This window comes from Hemicordylus capensis, chromosome 2 (assembly GCF_027244095.1).
Source record: "Hemicordylus capensis ecotype Gifberg chromosome 2, rHemCap1.1.pri, whole genome shotgun sequence".
Lineage (NCBI taxonomy): Eukaryota > Metazoa > Chordata > Lepidosauria > Squamata > Cordylidae > Hemicordylus > Hemicordylus capensis.
Genome location: NC_069658.1, coordinates 378,068,393 through 378,083,312, shown reverse-complemented (window position 1 = coordinate 378,083,312; position 14,920 = coordinate 378,068,393). Strand labels below are relative to the sequence as shown.

At 44.8% G+C, this 14,920-nt stretch overlaps 1 protein-coding gene across 5 annotated transcripts in view; it reads right to left on the bottom strand.

The window, feature by feature from the left end:
* Window positions 1-403: 403 nt before the first annotated feature.
* Window positions 404-14,920, bottom strand: part of EVI5L (ecotropic viral integration site 5 like) — a 92,283-nt gene continuing 77,766 nt past the window's right edge. For all 5 annotated transcript variants that reach the window (XM_053293794.1, XM_053293795.1, XM_053293793.1 and 2 more), the window contains 6 exons: window positions 13,453-13,593; window positions 12,087-12,245; window positions 11,227-11,373; window positions 10,726-10,821; window positions 8,944-9,039; window positions 404-8,107 (listed from right to left, as the gene is read on the bottom strand). In XM_053293794.1, coding sequence (XP_053149769.1) covers window positions 7,799-8,107; window positions 8,944-9,039; window positions 10,726-10,821; window positions 11,227-11,373; window positions 12,087-12,245; window positions 13,453-13,593 — 948 coding nt within the window. In that variant the 3' untranslated portion in view covers window positions 404-7,798. The remainder of the gene's footprint in view (window positions 8,108-8,943; window positions 9,040-10,725; window positions 10,822-11,226; window positions 11,374-12,086; window positions 12,246-13,452; window positions 13,594-14,920) is intronic.

Below are 14,920 nucleotides of genomic sequence, written 5' to 3'. Positions count from 1 at the left end.
GATAGAACAAGCTATCCCTACCCAGATGCTCCTTTCTGCATAGCCATTAACTAACTAACCAGGCCTGAGTTCCTCTGAGCTTGCCATAGGCTGGAAGGCAGAATTTGGGATCCAATGTACTGCTGTATGTCTGTCTCATTTAAATATGCCATAACTGAGGTTTTTCTGTAGAAACTTACATCTCCCAGTTTTTTTCTAAGGAGCTCACGGGGTTGTTGTGAAGATAAACATAACCATGTATCTGAGGAGGTACATGGTTATGCTTATCTTCACAACAACCCCATGAGGTAGATAAGCAACTGGCCCAGAGTGTTGTTTGCCCTGTATGTTGGCACTCACCTAGTGCATAAAGATTCTCTCCCCTTTTTCCTTACGCATCACCCCACCAAGGCCTGAGACAGAGTTATTAAGACAGTGTAAATATTTTATTATTTTGTTTTTTGAAAGTACAGATATTCTTTTGTACAATAGTATTTGTTTTAAAATGGACATGGGCTGGAAATGATGGAAGTTATATTCAGAGGAGCAGAGAAGGGGCACTGGTACATAGTTACACTAAACACATGATTTAAGGAACAGTTGGGACTGGAGGGGGGGGGAGAGACCTTCCAACTTGGAAAGCAAACACACACTGCAACCTGCATTTTCCTTTGGGATATCCAGCAGCTTGCTCTTGGCTGGTATTTTGTGGCCAGTTGCATGGAATATGGAACAGGTCAGTTATACACAGGTAACATGTAGATCAGTCCAGCTCTGACATGGGAAACAACTGTGCAGGTGAAAGTCCTCCTGAAAGTACAAGCTGTGCTATGACGGCTTCACTCTGCACTAAGTGCCTTCTTCCTGGCCTCACTGGACTCTTTTACTTCTGCTTTCAACTATGTATTGCTGTCACAAGATGGCAGGCATAGGAGCCAGATTTGCAACTGGCAAAAACCTGCAGACATGCAGTTCAAGGCTTTGGCAAGTTTCCATCACTGGTTTCAATGTAGTTTGGCTGATTAGCAGCCATTGGGGAGCTGGGCTCACTGGCCTCCACTGTACCTAGTTTTTAGAGTGACAGTAGGAATAGTTTCAATTTCTATACAGCTAGGGTAGAACTCTAGTTCCAAAATGGTGGCAGATTGGCCTTTTCCAGGCAATGCCTTCATAGCTAGCTGATACTCCAGTCTCACGAAGTGTGGCTTTTTCCGTCTGGGGCAATCAAGCTTTGATTGGTAACAAGAGAGCAGCATAATTCACTTTATTCCTCTCTAAAAAGGTATTGTCTCAATAAAATTTCCAGTCGGAGGTGCTCTTACCCCTGGACTTTGGGGCTGAAGTCCAGCTCCTCCACACCCCCTGGAGTCCCCCACATCTTTTGGTCTGTCCTGGGTGGTGTGGTTTGTACCCTCAAGAACCTGTGTGTTAAAAAATGATGTTTAACTTGCAGGGGGTGGGTGGGGTGGGCTCCAAAGCCTTTAGGTCCAGACTCCAAATTACCTAGGTGCACCTCTGCTTCCAGTGTGCTCAGTCTCACTTACTGTTCCTTCATTTAAGCTCCAGGCACATCCTTTCTACCCCAAGTACCTCATTGCAATGCTTTCTGCTCAACCCTAATTTTGGTACCACTACGAGTGTCCACCCCCCACCCACCCCAATAATAATTCCAACAGGCAGGGAAGAAAACAGCTGTTTTCTGTTCTAGAGTCTTTGTTAGGAGTTGTGTTTAGCAGATGCTCTAAAACCACCTTAAGTGGTGCAGCGGGGAAATGCTTGACTAACAAGGAAAAGGTTGCCAGTTTGAATTCCCACTGGTATGTTTCCCAGACTATCATCTCATACTGCACGGGAGGAGGCAATGGTAAACCCCTCCTGTATTCTACCAAAGAAAACCACAGGGCTCTGTGGGCGCCAGGAGTCGAAATTGACTTGACGGCACACTTTACCTATCTCTCTATGTAAAGTAATAATCATGGTATTTCCCCCCAGCCATTTGAAATAATGGCAAAATCCTTTGTCTTTAACAGAAAGGGCTAACAATTTAAACTGAAGACAGATCTAGCATTCTAAGGGCACTCAGACTGGGTTGTCCACTTATGGCATGAATCCAACTTTGCAACTTACAACCAGACACAACAGCAACTCTATTGTTGGAGAAAAGATTTGCTTCCCATATCAAGGAAGTGAAAAGCATCAGGGCTATCAAACCACAACTGTTCTTAAAATATTAGTATCTGTTTTCACCCTTACTGTTTCTGTGATCAAGGACTAAATAAACTAGGGCTTAGGGAACACCAACTAGTTTCTTCTGAAATCTGGTTCCCATTCCACTCTGTCCCTGGGGGAGGAGGTAGTGGGGGGAAATAGATTCTCATATATGGGGATGGGGGCAAGCCCCATACAGTGTAACTAGCAGGATGCTACCACCCAGAAGTATTCACAGTCATTATTTCAGTATTCCCTGCTCATACAGAAGGGAAAATTGTGGCACACGAAAAAGGGCTGGGTGGATGCATTCAAGATAGCAAATGACTAGAAGTTGAGTGTCAGAGCTGGAGGGGAGCAGAAAAGTATTCCTAACCCCAGTCTAAACACAGCACCACTTCTTTTTCCCTCTACAAAGAAGGGAAAGAACTACTATTAAAGTGCGAATTGAATCATGTCAGTAGCTATTCAAAGATCACACACAAGCACCACCCCTAGCAATTCCTGTCCAAGGAAAACATGATAGGGCCAAATAAAACAGGCTGTTTCTATGATAGTGGCTTTGCAAGTCTAGTGGATATATCCTTAGTAATACTCAATACTTGTGATGCTATAAGAAATTGAAGCCTATGGTGTACAGAAGCTCAGACAGATACCTGATGACCCTATGCAATTAATACTCAAGGGGAATAGGTGTACCCCAGCAAAGGGATGAGAGTGGAGGAAAGATCTGTGCAAAACGTATCTGGGGGCAGAAACAAGTGTGCACCTGAGAGTGGTCTGTATGCAGAAGATGCACATTTCTCTCCCTCGCCTGGTCCCTGCCTTTCAAGCTACACATGGCTGCCCCAAGCTCCAGAGCACTGAGTGGCTAAAGTATTTGGCACCTTTGTTTTGAAAAGAACATATACCTGAAGAATTGCTTGCAAAGGGAAATGCAGGAGAGAGAAGCTCACAAAAGCCATGGCACGTACACATTTGGCTTTGCCCTTTAACATCCATTCACAATATTTAGTGCGAAGAGCAACAAAGAAGTCAAAGCAACATGAATGACAGATGGCTTGGCACGGCAGTCTTGTGCCTCATGCTGATGTCTAGACAAACACTGGACAGGAAACCCTTGCCCTTAAATACAGATCAGCTGCAATGATGCCTGAGAGGATTCTGGTGCAACCATTCTGGCTGGCCCCACATTTTCTTCCAATATACACATCCCAGCACAAGCTTGCTTAATATTCTGTGTTCAGATAGTACGCAGGAGGCCTGTGTGAACTGAATACAGCCTACATCCCAGAAACCGCCCCCCCCCAAGCAATTCCAATTTAGCCAATAATTACTACAACAAAAACGTTATTCATTTAGAGACACTATTAGAGAGAATACGGAGACATTATTCAAATATATCCAACACTTTTCCTGCTACTTTGCTGTAAAGGGATTGTTGTTCTTTTTAAAAAAATGAGACCAGATTAGTATAAGAAGTACACCAGCCTCGCCTTACTGCAATCAATGATGTGCTTTTGTTAGGTGTAACTCCACCTGAAGCTATTCAGTTTACTGAGGCTGAATCTGATCCCCATCTAGTCAAGCTCCACTGGAAAAGCAGGCGATGGCAACCTGGCTCACCTGAGGACTTGAAGCTTCCCCTCTGTCATGGTGACATGAGAACTGCCATCTCTCAGCCAATCCCCATTATTCCATGGCTCTTAGAAATCAATTAGACTTTAATTAGGATTACCAAACATACATAATTTGTATCATATAGTTTTATGATATTCACCCTGAGCAAGGTAAGTATATTAATCAATATTCCTTGCTGGGGAGCTGCAAAAATCAGAGAGCTTGTCCCTCAACCTCCTGATGGTGCCTGGGTTCAGTGTCAGAGATCAGACCCGCCTTTGACGAAAACAGACATTCTGACCATACTGCAGTTTCTGTGGCTTCCCTGGAGGGAAGAAGAAGAAACTCCTCTCAGCCTCTGTAGATTTGCAGAAGTCTGAGGGCAGCTGGGATATACAGCAAAAGGTCAGTCAAACATGTCCACATTGTTTTACAGCCATGATCTCAAACACTGAAACAAAACAAAGAAGTTGTAGTAATGTAAACTACTATTGCAGAGTAACTTAGTAGATGGCAAGAATTACAAACCTCAGTTTGAGGCATGCTAGTATAAAGCTAAAGTAAGATCTGAGTCAGTAAATTGAGTAATGCCTAAAAAAATTTCACTTTAAAAAAACACAAAACTTAATTAAATAGGCTGAGGAAGGAAGTTTGAATTTGATGTTGTCTAATGAACAAATTCTTCTCAGGAGTGGTTAGAGCTCTTCCTCGTATGTAATCTCGGAAGCAGTGAGCAATCTGGCTAGCACTACACAAACAAATAACTGCTAGGAATTATGCACAAACTGGCACACAGGTTCAGAAGCCAGCCAACACTGCAAACGTGTGCTCACTGGTAGCAAAGAAATGCATGAGACTGATACAAGCAGATCAAAGCAACTGTGTGGTTTGTACTCCTGTATGGACCACATATTATGCTCAAGATCTCGGGGGGAGATGGAAAAAGGTTGGGAAGGCGAGAGGGAAAATCACAGAAATTTGGCAATACAGTGCAGCATGTAGATATAGAATACATCTATTAAAATATGCAAGGTTATATGAAACCAGAACCTTTCCCAGGCATATTTATATAAATACATATATAATACTTCAGGACCAGCCTTGTGGTGGGCTGGGCCAGGCCGGTGTGAGTTTGTCCACCTGCTTCTGTAATGCAAATGCTAGCTTAACCTCACTAGAGGAGCCCCATGATTTGGAGGTAAAAATCAACCAACAAATTTGCCCTGTTGCTAAGAGAGGCACAGAATAAAGTTGGGAACATCCAAGGAATTCCTCCTTTGCTATGGTCCAAATAGATTGTAAACCTATACTAAGGAAAGAATTATGGAGACCTCTGTCAGAAAAAGGAGTGTGTCTGATGCAGAACAGCTGGATTAGCAACACTGAAGATTTGGGAAATCAGGCAAAACTAACCAGCAGTGTATGTATCAGTTTACAACAGCTGAGAAAGAATAAGGGAAGGCCAAAGGAAATAGCACCGAGTGAAGGATGAAAAGATGGTAAGTCCATAACAGGAAATGCTTCACCTTCCCTGAGGGCAAAATCATTCCACTTCCCAGTTCATGAGAGGTTTCTAATAGCCACAGTTCATGGGACCAGTCATAGGAGGTTTCTAATAGCCACAGGTCTTGCCTAATGAAGTCAGCAGATGCTGGCCACCTTCTCAGCTAACATTCAAAGTCCTACATGTTCAGCTTTCTGCAGTGCCCCCCACTCCCACCCCTGGTACCTCTTCCACACAGATCTGTTGTGAAAACCTGTCCATTGCCTAATGTCAATCTTCAGTTGTAGCTTTTTCAGTTGTAGTGATAACACCTTCATTGATTTGGAAACTTGCAAGACTAAGTATTTCATACCAACATATCCTTGAGACTTCCCATCTTAAATGGAAAGAAAACATCACTGAACCCCTTTCAAAGCCACGTTCCATAGAGCGGTTCTGCCTGTGTTTCCTTTTCAGAAGTTGGTGTCAGGATGCAGCACTGGGTTTCCAACGTAAAGGTTAAACTGATCTCAAACTGTGACTCCATCCTTTTAAGGGGAAGGGTGGGGGCACAATCAAACTAGCAGGCTTCAAGCCCTGTGCCTTGAACAAGAGGAGATGGATACTAAACGCAGAATAACTCTGGCTGGTGGAAGCCAACATCATGCTGTGCTCTTGAGTGCTGCTCCACTGACTTGCCCCAGCGGGTGATCACGTCCTCTGTTGAGCAGCCTCTTGGGGGGTGAACTGAATGACGCCCACTGAGTTGCAAGAACTCATCCTGCAATGCAGACACACAAAACAGACTCACCAGGACAGAGCAGTACCTTCAGCTGACTTGGGAATCATGGCAGGGTGAATAAAAAAGGTTCTTCAGTGGAACAGGGACTGAAGGGATGTGGACGAAGGATTCTTTGTCCACCCCTTGGGAGGTGGACTGTCTCAGCAATCCTGGTGCAGAATTAAGGTCAGAAGCGAATCTTGTTGAGAAGCTGTCATCTCAGCTTTCTTTTCTCCAGTTAAGAAGAAAAGAGGTCAGTTTCTGGAGGCAGAGCTACATAGTATAAAGAAAACATGTGTCTGCTGGTTTATGTGCATTTGCAGGGGAGAATCAGTTTGCAGAGGAAGGATAAAGCACTCCTTTCCCACTGAGTCTCCTGTGCAAAACATGCCCCCACTCCTGCATTAGTGTTGTAAAGCAAACACAACATTGGGAACCCTGTGTTTACTTCTTAATATGTAGTTCTGCCCTGAGAGCAGGTCTTTTCTAGCCAGCAAGTTGAGATGCCTAAGCATCCTACGGTTTCTGTTTCTTCACATGCTAGCTTGCTTTGCCAGCAAAAAAGCATTCTCAGATGCTTGAACCCACTCTAATCTGGTGAATCATGGAGATAATCAAGGAGGAAATTACAAATATACCTTTCTTTCTCAATCGAAATCTATTTTTGATGGACCGCAGCCTGCCTGAAGCAAAATGGGCATTGGTAAGAACTTGGCAGGATGTTTGATGAGATGGTCATAAAGGCAGAGTTAAGGAAGAATGTGACCTCATCCTCTACACGTCCAGACAGAGAATTCAAGCAGAGCTGCCATTTGCCATATGAAGACAGACAGTAACTAAATCCCTTGTTATGGCTGCAGCAGAACAGCTCTTGAGCTGCAGGCAAAATGAGCCACAGAAGAGACCGTGTGGAACACTTCTCTTACCATAGCACAACAACTTAGAAAAGATGCTGTACCTTTAGCTACCAAAGCAGTTCTGGCTGCTCTATAAAAGCCCTCAAGAACTTAAAGCTTTATGCCAAGGCTCCTCTCCAGGAACCAGACTGGCAATCACACAGTATAAATAAATAATATATGCAGGAACAAAAATATACTCTCTCTCTCTCTCTCACCAAATGGCCTTTTCAGAAGCGCACTCTCCCTACTTCCCTTCCTGTCCTTTTCCTGGGTGAGAAATCACAAACAAGCGTGGAGGCATTCAGGTTTCTCCTCTGTACGCAGAGCAGCAGGGAAGGGGTCACACATAAATAAAAGGGAAGACCAGCCCCTCTCGTCTCTCTGAGCACGGCAAGGAGAGGGAGGTTGATCTCTTCTGGACTGCAACTTATCGAACCAGTGGCCTTGTTGCTTCCACTGACCCTTCCAAGTTCTTGGAGTGTGCAAACTTTTATGAGTGGGAGAAAACCAAGAAGGTGCAGGAATGGGGTGCCTGTGCGTGTGCATGTATGTGTATGTGAATGAGGCCACTACATGGATTCAGATGTTTACCAGTGATGACAGAGCTGGAAAAAAGGCAGTGCAGACAATGATCACCAGAGATGGCCTGTGCACTGCAGGTCAGCTGCAGAACTGTCTGTCCCCCATGCCATCTCAGGGGTGTGGAAATCACTGAGCAGAGGACTCTGCATTGCATCTCATGCGACCTGTCTGTGACAGTTTCCTCAGTGCAGCAGGGCCAGAGGACCAAGTGCCATACAGGCCGAGTTGGGATGATAGCATCTCTCCTCATTTGCCCAGGGCCTCTGCAAAGATGATCTCACCATTGGGCTCAGTGGCAGAGGCAGGCTCATCTGGATCACTATCTGTGGTGCCATCACTCTCCTTGCCAGAGCTCTCAGCACCCCGTAGAAAGCGTGTATTATGGGGAGAGAGTGGGTACAAGTCCTGCAGGGCACCCACCACCATGGGGCTGGTCAGCAGCTCCTCATCGGAAGAGTGCAGCGAGTCATCATCCACTGCCAGATGACTCACAATATGGATGCCATCAAAGCCCATGGAGTCCTCAAAAGGCTTCTGTCCTTTCATTAACCGGATCTGTGGAAGACAGAGCAAAGACATTAGGGGCAGCTGCAATGGGGTTTGACCCCACCTCACTTTCCACAACCAAAAGGTGTAGGGAAAGTACCCACAGTAGACAGCGCACGGCAGCTTCTTGGAAGTTTCTAGGTAATACACAAAAGACGCCCCAGCCTACAACTGCTGGTGTTGGTGACTATGGTGTAGTAAAAGCCTCGTTCTCAAATGACAGTTTCTTTAGGAGCTGTGTGTGTTCAAACAGATACAGCATACACCTTGAATGGAATAACAGAGATCCTTTGTTTGTGTGTACATGAATGCGTCCTCTTCTCCTCAAGTTGACAAGAGATGTGGGTGTGAATCCCAAGCAAGGAATTCAGAGCTGTCACAAGATTGTAAACTACTATTAGACGGAGGTTGTATACAAATATAATAATTAAATAAATAAGCCATCTCTTTAGAGAGGCTTGACTTGTATGCGGCTGTGTGAGAGGCATTGGCAGTTACTCTTAAGACAGGCATGGAGTACCTGAGCCTTCCATCACTGCCAAAGTCCCTATCCAGTGAAATCACTGATCTCTGTGTTTGACAAAGGCAAACCGCCTGCATAACTCCTCTGCAGTACTGGCCTGGCCTAGCCCCAACTGACATTTGAGGCTGATCGACTTGTGCCTTAAGCACCAAATTCTGTTTCTATCAGCTCCCAAGGAAACCAGTAGCTTTGGAAGTCTTAACCTGCTTTGTCTGTTCTCCTTCTGAGGATCTTTAGAAGACAGAAAGAGCGACACAACCCAGCCCCTTCATGAAGTTCTCCACACACATCCCCTCCCTTCCCTTCCCTGGCCTGGGCTCACCTCTGCCTTAAGTTCATCAATCTGGTCCTTGAGTTCGCGGATGTACTGGGAGGAGTCAGAGTTGTTGAGCTGGCCCTGGATCATCCCTTCTTCTCTCTGTATCAAGGAGGGGATTGGATTAGGAAGGGTTGTGCAGGCAAAACTGCTTGTATCTCTCCCCGGTTGTGCATTACCTCCAGGTTTGCACAAATGGCCTCACTGATTTGCAAACAAACTGACATTTGTTCAGTTACACATTATACAAACTGGATACAGCCCATTGCCTAACAATGTGGTTGAGATCAAAATTCACTCTAGTTATACCCCAAAAGCACACCGGAAAACCCAAATTTATCTCTTCCCTTGTGTGACACTTGACCTTCAGACCTCTTTGGAAAGAGACTTAACAGTTTTGACAATTGAACTAAAAGAGTTCTGGTTTTCAGAAAAATGCTGTGCTAGAGAAGTTTGTAACCTAAGGCCAATAATAAAAGAAAACAGGCTGCTATAGAAGAATGGTGATTACGTTCTATATGGTATTGTGAAAATGCTCTGCTATTTAAGAGAACATCTTTTTTGCCATGATCCCCACCACCCATCAAGATCATCTGGGGAGGTTCGTCTGCAGTAGCCACTGGCTCATCTGGTGGCTACTCAGGGACAGGCCTTCTCCATTGCTGCCCCAAACTCTAGAGTGAGCTCCCTGCTGAAATAAGAGCCTCCTCATCTCTGGCAACTTTTAAAAAGGCAGTTAAGACACATTTGTACACCCAGGCTTTTAATTAAATCTACAGTTTTTAACAGTTTTGTGTTATATTTTAAATTATTTTAATGTTTTAATATTGTTTTAATTTGTATTTTATTGTACATTGCCCAGAGACATGAGTTTTGGGTGGTACACAAATATGATAGATAGATAGATAGATAGCGCTCAAAAGCACTCATTCAAAACACTACAAATGCAACTCAAGACTCACACAAACATACTTTCTATCTTCCCCCCGGACTTACTAGTGTCTCTTGGGAGGCCCACCTCACACTTTGGGAAAATCTGCTTTCATCCCGCCTTGTCACCGAACTTTAGCACTAGGGGGGAACTACATGCACGCACGACCATATATAGAAAAAGCCTCTACATTCTCATGACCCAATTGAATCTCCACTTTGAAATGAGACCTTTAGAGACACAGCTTGTTCATCAAGCCTTACTGCGCTCTCAAAATGCCTATAACCCGGCGCGTCCTCTGATGATGATGCCATCAAGCGGTGCATTTCCCTACCCACCAGCGATATGAGGCGGGGCAGGGAGCCATACTGCACCTGTCACTTCACAGCTCTCTGAAGAAATCGGCAGCAAAGACATAGAGCTGCAGCAGCAGCTGCTGCTCTGTGTCTCTCAGAGGACATCTAGTTCTGCCCTGGTGATCATTACTGGGCATGACAGAGGTCATGCTGGGTTAGGCAGGCTAGTATGGGTTAGAAGTTTAACTTCACGCAGTGCTAGGATGCCAGTTTACCTACTCAACCTTATCCAAGATTTTGTTATACAAATAATGTTCATGGTTTATGTTGGAATTCATGGTATGCTAGCTCTGAAGGAACAAAAACACTTAGCTTTAAATAATTAACCACTGATCATAGAATATTTGACGGTTCTATTAAGCCCCCACAGCTTTCAGTTGCAAAGAGAAAGGTGGGCAAGACAAGGAAGGACAAACACTCTGGGGGATAATACCCCAGGGACAAATGGCTACTTTGGAGCCCAGGCAGACTCCTTGCTAGCTCTCCTTCTGGGCTCCTAACCTGGATCTCCAGCTCAGCAATCCGTTGCCGCATTTCTGCCACAGCAGCCATGCTGTCAGCTTCTCGCAGGCGCACAGCCATCACCTCTTCTTTGCTCTGCAACAGAAAATGCAAACCAATAGCAGCAGCCCAGCAGAGTGCAAGAAGCTGGGCAGGGGCCAGAAAACAGGCTCGCCTGCAATGCCTTATGCCAGCTGAAGATGTCAGGAGGCTCCTGATGAGTCACTAAGTTGCCTGGAATTACCGGAACCCGACAGAGTGTTTGATGAGAGAGGCCCTGATTTCACACTCTGAATCAGGCAGATTTGCAAACCGCAGTGCACCAGCCAGTGCCTGGTGACTTCCAGAAGTCCACAGAATAAGATTTTGGTAACAAAAATGTATTCTGCCACTCTGGAAACTCATCACATTGCCCTCAGAACAGCAGACAGGCAAGATTCACCCACTGCTGTATATGAGAGGGTGAGAAAAGCAGCAGATGCACATTGTGTAGGATCTTACCTTGCATTCCGATTCAGAATGCTTGCGCTTGGTCTCACTCAGCTGGGTCTGCAGCCCCTTGTTCTGGGCAGTCAGGTACTGGACCTTTTCATGCAGCCCAGCACATTCCTGCTCCATACGATTGAGGTGGTTGCTGTGGATCTGATCCTGGAGACGGGAATAAGGGTAAGGTGATGCCCTGGCATTTTCAAGACCAGACACTCTCGGATGAGAAGGACATGGGTGTGTGTGCCACGCCCTCCCCTGGCATGCCCTCTTATATGTGTTCAACGCATGCACTCACAAGTAGTTTCCCCACTTCCTTCTATATATTTCAAAGGTTCACACCCTTGAACTCTTACTGGTCATTGGGTGACATCCAGACTAACGGAGCACTTTTGTAATGCTCCTGCTCTAATGAGGGTGGACTGCAAGGAAGTGGGGCCAAGGAAGGGACTCTGCTCCAGACTGGTTCTTGCGCTGGTGGTAAATACTGCACTAACTCTCGTGCCAAATGGAGCACTAGCTACCTGTTGCCCAATGTGTTGCACTACCTCTTGCAAAATAATCTCATATATGTCCCGGAGTTCTCCGGAGTTGTGCAACACTGCAGAGCACTGCAAAAGGCCAAGAGTCGCACATACTCTGGCATTATACTAGTGAAACTCTAGTCTGCATGCTGCCCATCATTTACATCTAAGAAGCTGCCACAGCCAGGACTTAAAGCTAGGAAAGGAAGCAAAATGCTCATACTGCGGGTGGAAAGATATTGAGTACGTTTCCAGCTACAAGACTAACGGGGCAAAATTACAATTTCTCAGAAATATATGGGGTTGCCTTAATTGACCCTAAATAAAAACAGGTTTGATAACAGCAGTCACCTGAGTCTCGAGCTCCACCACCCTCTGACGTAGCTCTCGGACCTCAGCCTGGGCTTGTGTCTCACGTAGACGGAGACTCATCAGCTCATCTTGGAGATCATTCATAGCATTCTTGCGGGGAGAGTCCTTCCATCGCCCACCTGTCCGGCTCAGATGGGCCTAGAACAGAGGAGGAAGAGATGTTTCCATGCTATGTATGGACACAAAAGCATTCATCAACATAGTGATACTGCACAGAAAAGGGAACGGACCAGCTCACAGTAACAAGAGCAACTTTACTGGGTCAGTCTAGAAGTTCATTTGCCCAGCATTGTGTCTCTGAGGGTATATCATAGAATATAATGCACTCAAGATAATAATGGAAGATTACCTGCTTATTTCTAGCTTACACTATATTCTAGCCTGAGCACAAGAACACATCTACTACAACAGTAAAGTGTGCCATTGAGTCGGTGTCAACTCCTGGTGCCCACAGAGCCCTGTGGTTGTCTTTGGTAGAATACAGGAGGGGTTTACCATTGCCTCCTCCTGCGCAGTGTGAGATGATGCCTTTCAGCATCTTCCTGTATCACTGCTGCCCGATATAGGAGTTTCCCATATTCTAGGAAACATAGCAGCGGGGATTTGAACCACCAACCTCTTGCTCCCTAGGCAAGTTACTTCCCCACTGCGCCGTTAGGTGGTTCACTACAATAGTAGTAGTTGGTAAAAATAATTGTTTTAAATCTATGTAGAACTTTGCATATAGCATAATCTGTCATTGCTGTTGCCCAGTTGTACAATGGCAGATGAGTTTCAGGTCATCTTGGTATACTTTCCTGTCATTTCCCCTTTCAGTTAGCTGTACATTTTGCCACTTCATGGTTTAGGTTCTTTATAGATCACAAACGAACATGTTAAAAATTGGCGATTCCAACATGGTTTCTTGCTATGCCTCTTGTCTACAAGCCTACTCACACTTGGGCCACATAACTATCTTTAGTGAGCTGCTGATCTGTTCTCTTTCATCCATGCCACTTCTAAATGCAGGAAGAGCCTACCAAAAGATTTTCTGGAAACCCAGGAACACTATATCAGTTGAATCACCATTAATCACACTATTACTGCTGCTTTCAAAAACATTAGCATTTCTAAAATCATGTTGACTGATCCCCAACATCTTGTGTTTACTCTCATGTATAACCAGCCTTTATTACAAATAAAAATCCATCTATTACCTTGCCTGGTACTGATATCAGAGTCACTGCAGTGGCTTTCATAAAAGCAGCGATATTATACCAGGGACACAGCCAAGAACAGAGTCCAGGAATTTACCAAAAGTGCCAAGGAAGTTGCTGAAATGGACAGACATTCCAGTGCAGCATACCTGCCAGTTGTCATTGAGCTCCTTCACCTGCTGCTGCAGCTCCCTGAGGGATTTCATAGCCTCAGACTCCCGCACCTTCATAGCCTTCAGTTCCTCCTGCAGACGGGCCACATTGTTTTCATCTGGCAGCAAGCTGTTCTTCTGCAGAGGGAAAGAAGTTGGAGAGAGGATTTAAGCATGTTGGCCCACTCTGGTGCTTAGAGATCCAATATGCTAACTGAGCAAAGAGGCATCTTTTAAAAGTGGCGATTCTCTTTATTTAGCAAGGGGATAGCAACCGGCCCTCTCCATCCCCAGCACAGCATCCCTCCAGTGGCTGTTGCTGGTGTCTACCCTATGGGTTTTTAAAAAAACAACAACTGTGAGCTCTTCGGGGACAGGGGGCCATTTAATTTAATTTAATATTTATTTATTTATTTATTTATTTATTTATATCTGTGTAAACCGCTTTGGAAATTTTAGTTGAAAAGCGGTATATAAATATTCGTTGTATCAATCAATCTTTATTATGGTCACAGACCAGCATAAAGTACAAGGGTGATTACAAGTTAAAAGGAAAGCAGGTAAAAGTGATTACATGTAAAATGGTACATAATAATACTAAAAGGACTAAGAATACTAAAAATAGTAAGAACAGAATCACACCTGAGAAATAGTAAAATAGTCTATGCAGTCATAAAAATGCATAAAAAGCTTAAAGGGGGGGCATAAAGTTGTATGAAGTTCAAAAAGCATTAAAAAAAACCACCCCAGAAATATATAAAATATATAAAATCCTGAGTACTAAAACTAGAAAACAGCCAAATTGAAGGTTATGAGAAGCATTAAAAGGGAGGCGCGTGAGCAATTGCAAGGCCTGCCTAGAGTCACCGGGAGTCAGATTAAGGTTGATAGGACTCACTGCCCGTCATCCACTGATGAATGCTGATCGCAGCCGCACAGTACCTGGTGATGCTAGATGTGATGGCAGGCTTAGAGTCAGAGTAGCAGGGAGCTGTAGAATTGGCTCGGACAACCTGGATACTTGCTTAGCAGTGGAAGGATGAGAGAAGCGTGTACAGTATGTCTCTATAGAACGAGCAGTATAGGAGAACATGCTCAGTAGTTTTGATCTGCCCTAAGCCACAGGGGCATAATCGCTCTGCAAGTGGGGTCCTTCTATAATGGCCTTCTAGCACTGCTGAGGGGAGGCCATGGCAGCGAGCCAAAGTGAACACCCTTCTGTGGTTTGGAACCTCCAGTTGGGTGAGGTATGCTGCTGCAGAGGCAGAATATCTAAGCCCGTCCCTGATATGAAATTTTGGAACTCTGCTAAGATCAGTTTGGTGCTCAATGCCTATAATGTGCTGCTTGATGGTTGCTTTTACCTGATTGTGTCCCATGTTGAACAAGGTTGGTGAGTGGGGAGAGGAATATTCGTTGTATTGTATTATATTGTATATTTGGACATCCAATACCATAATAATGA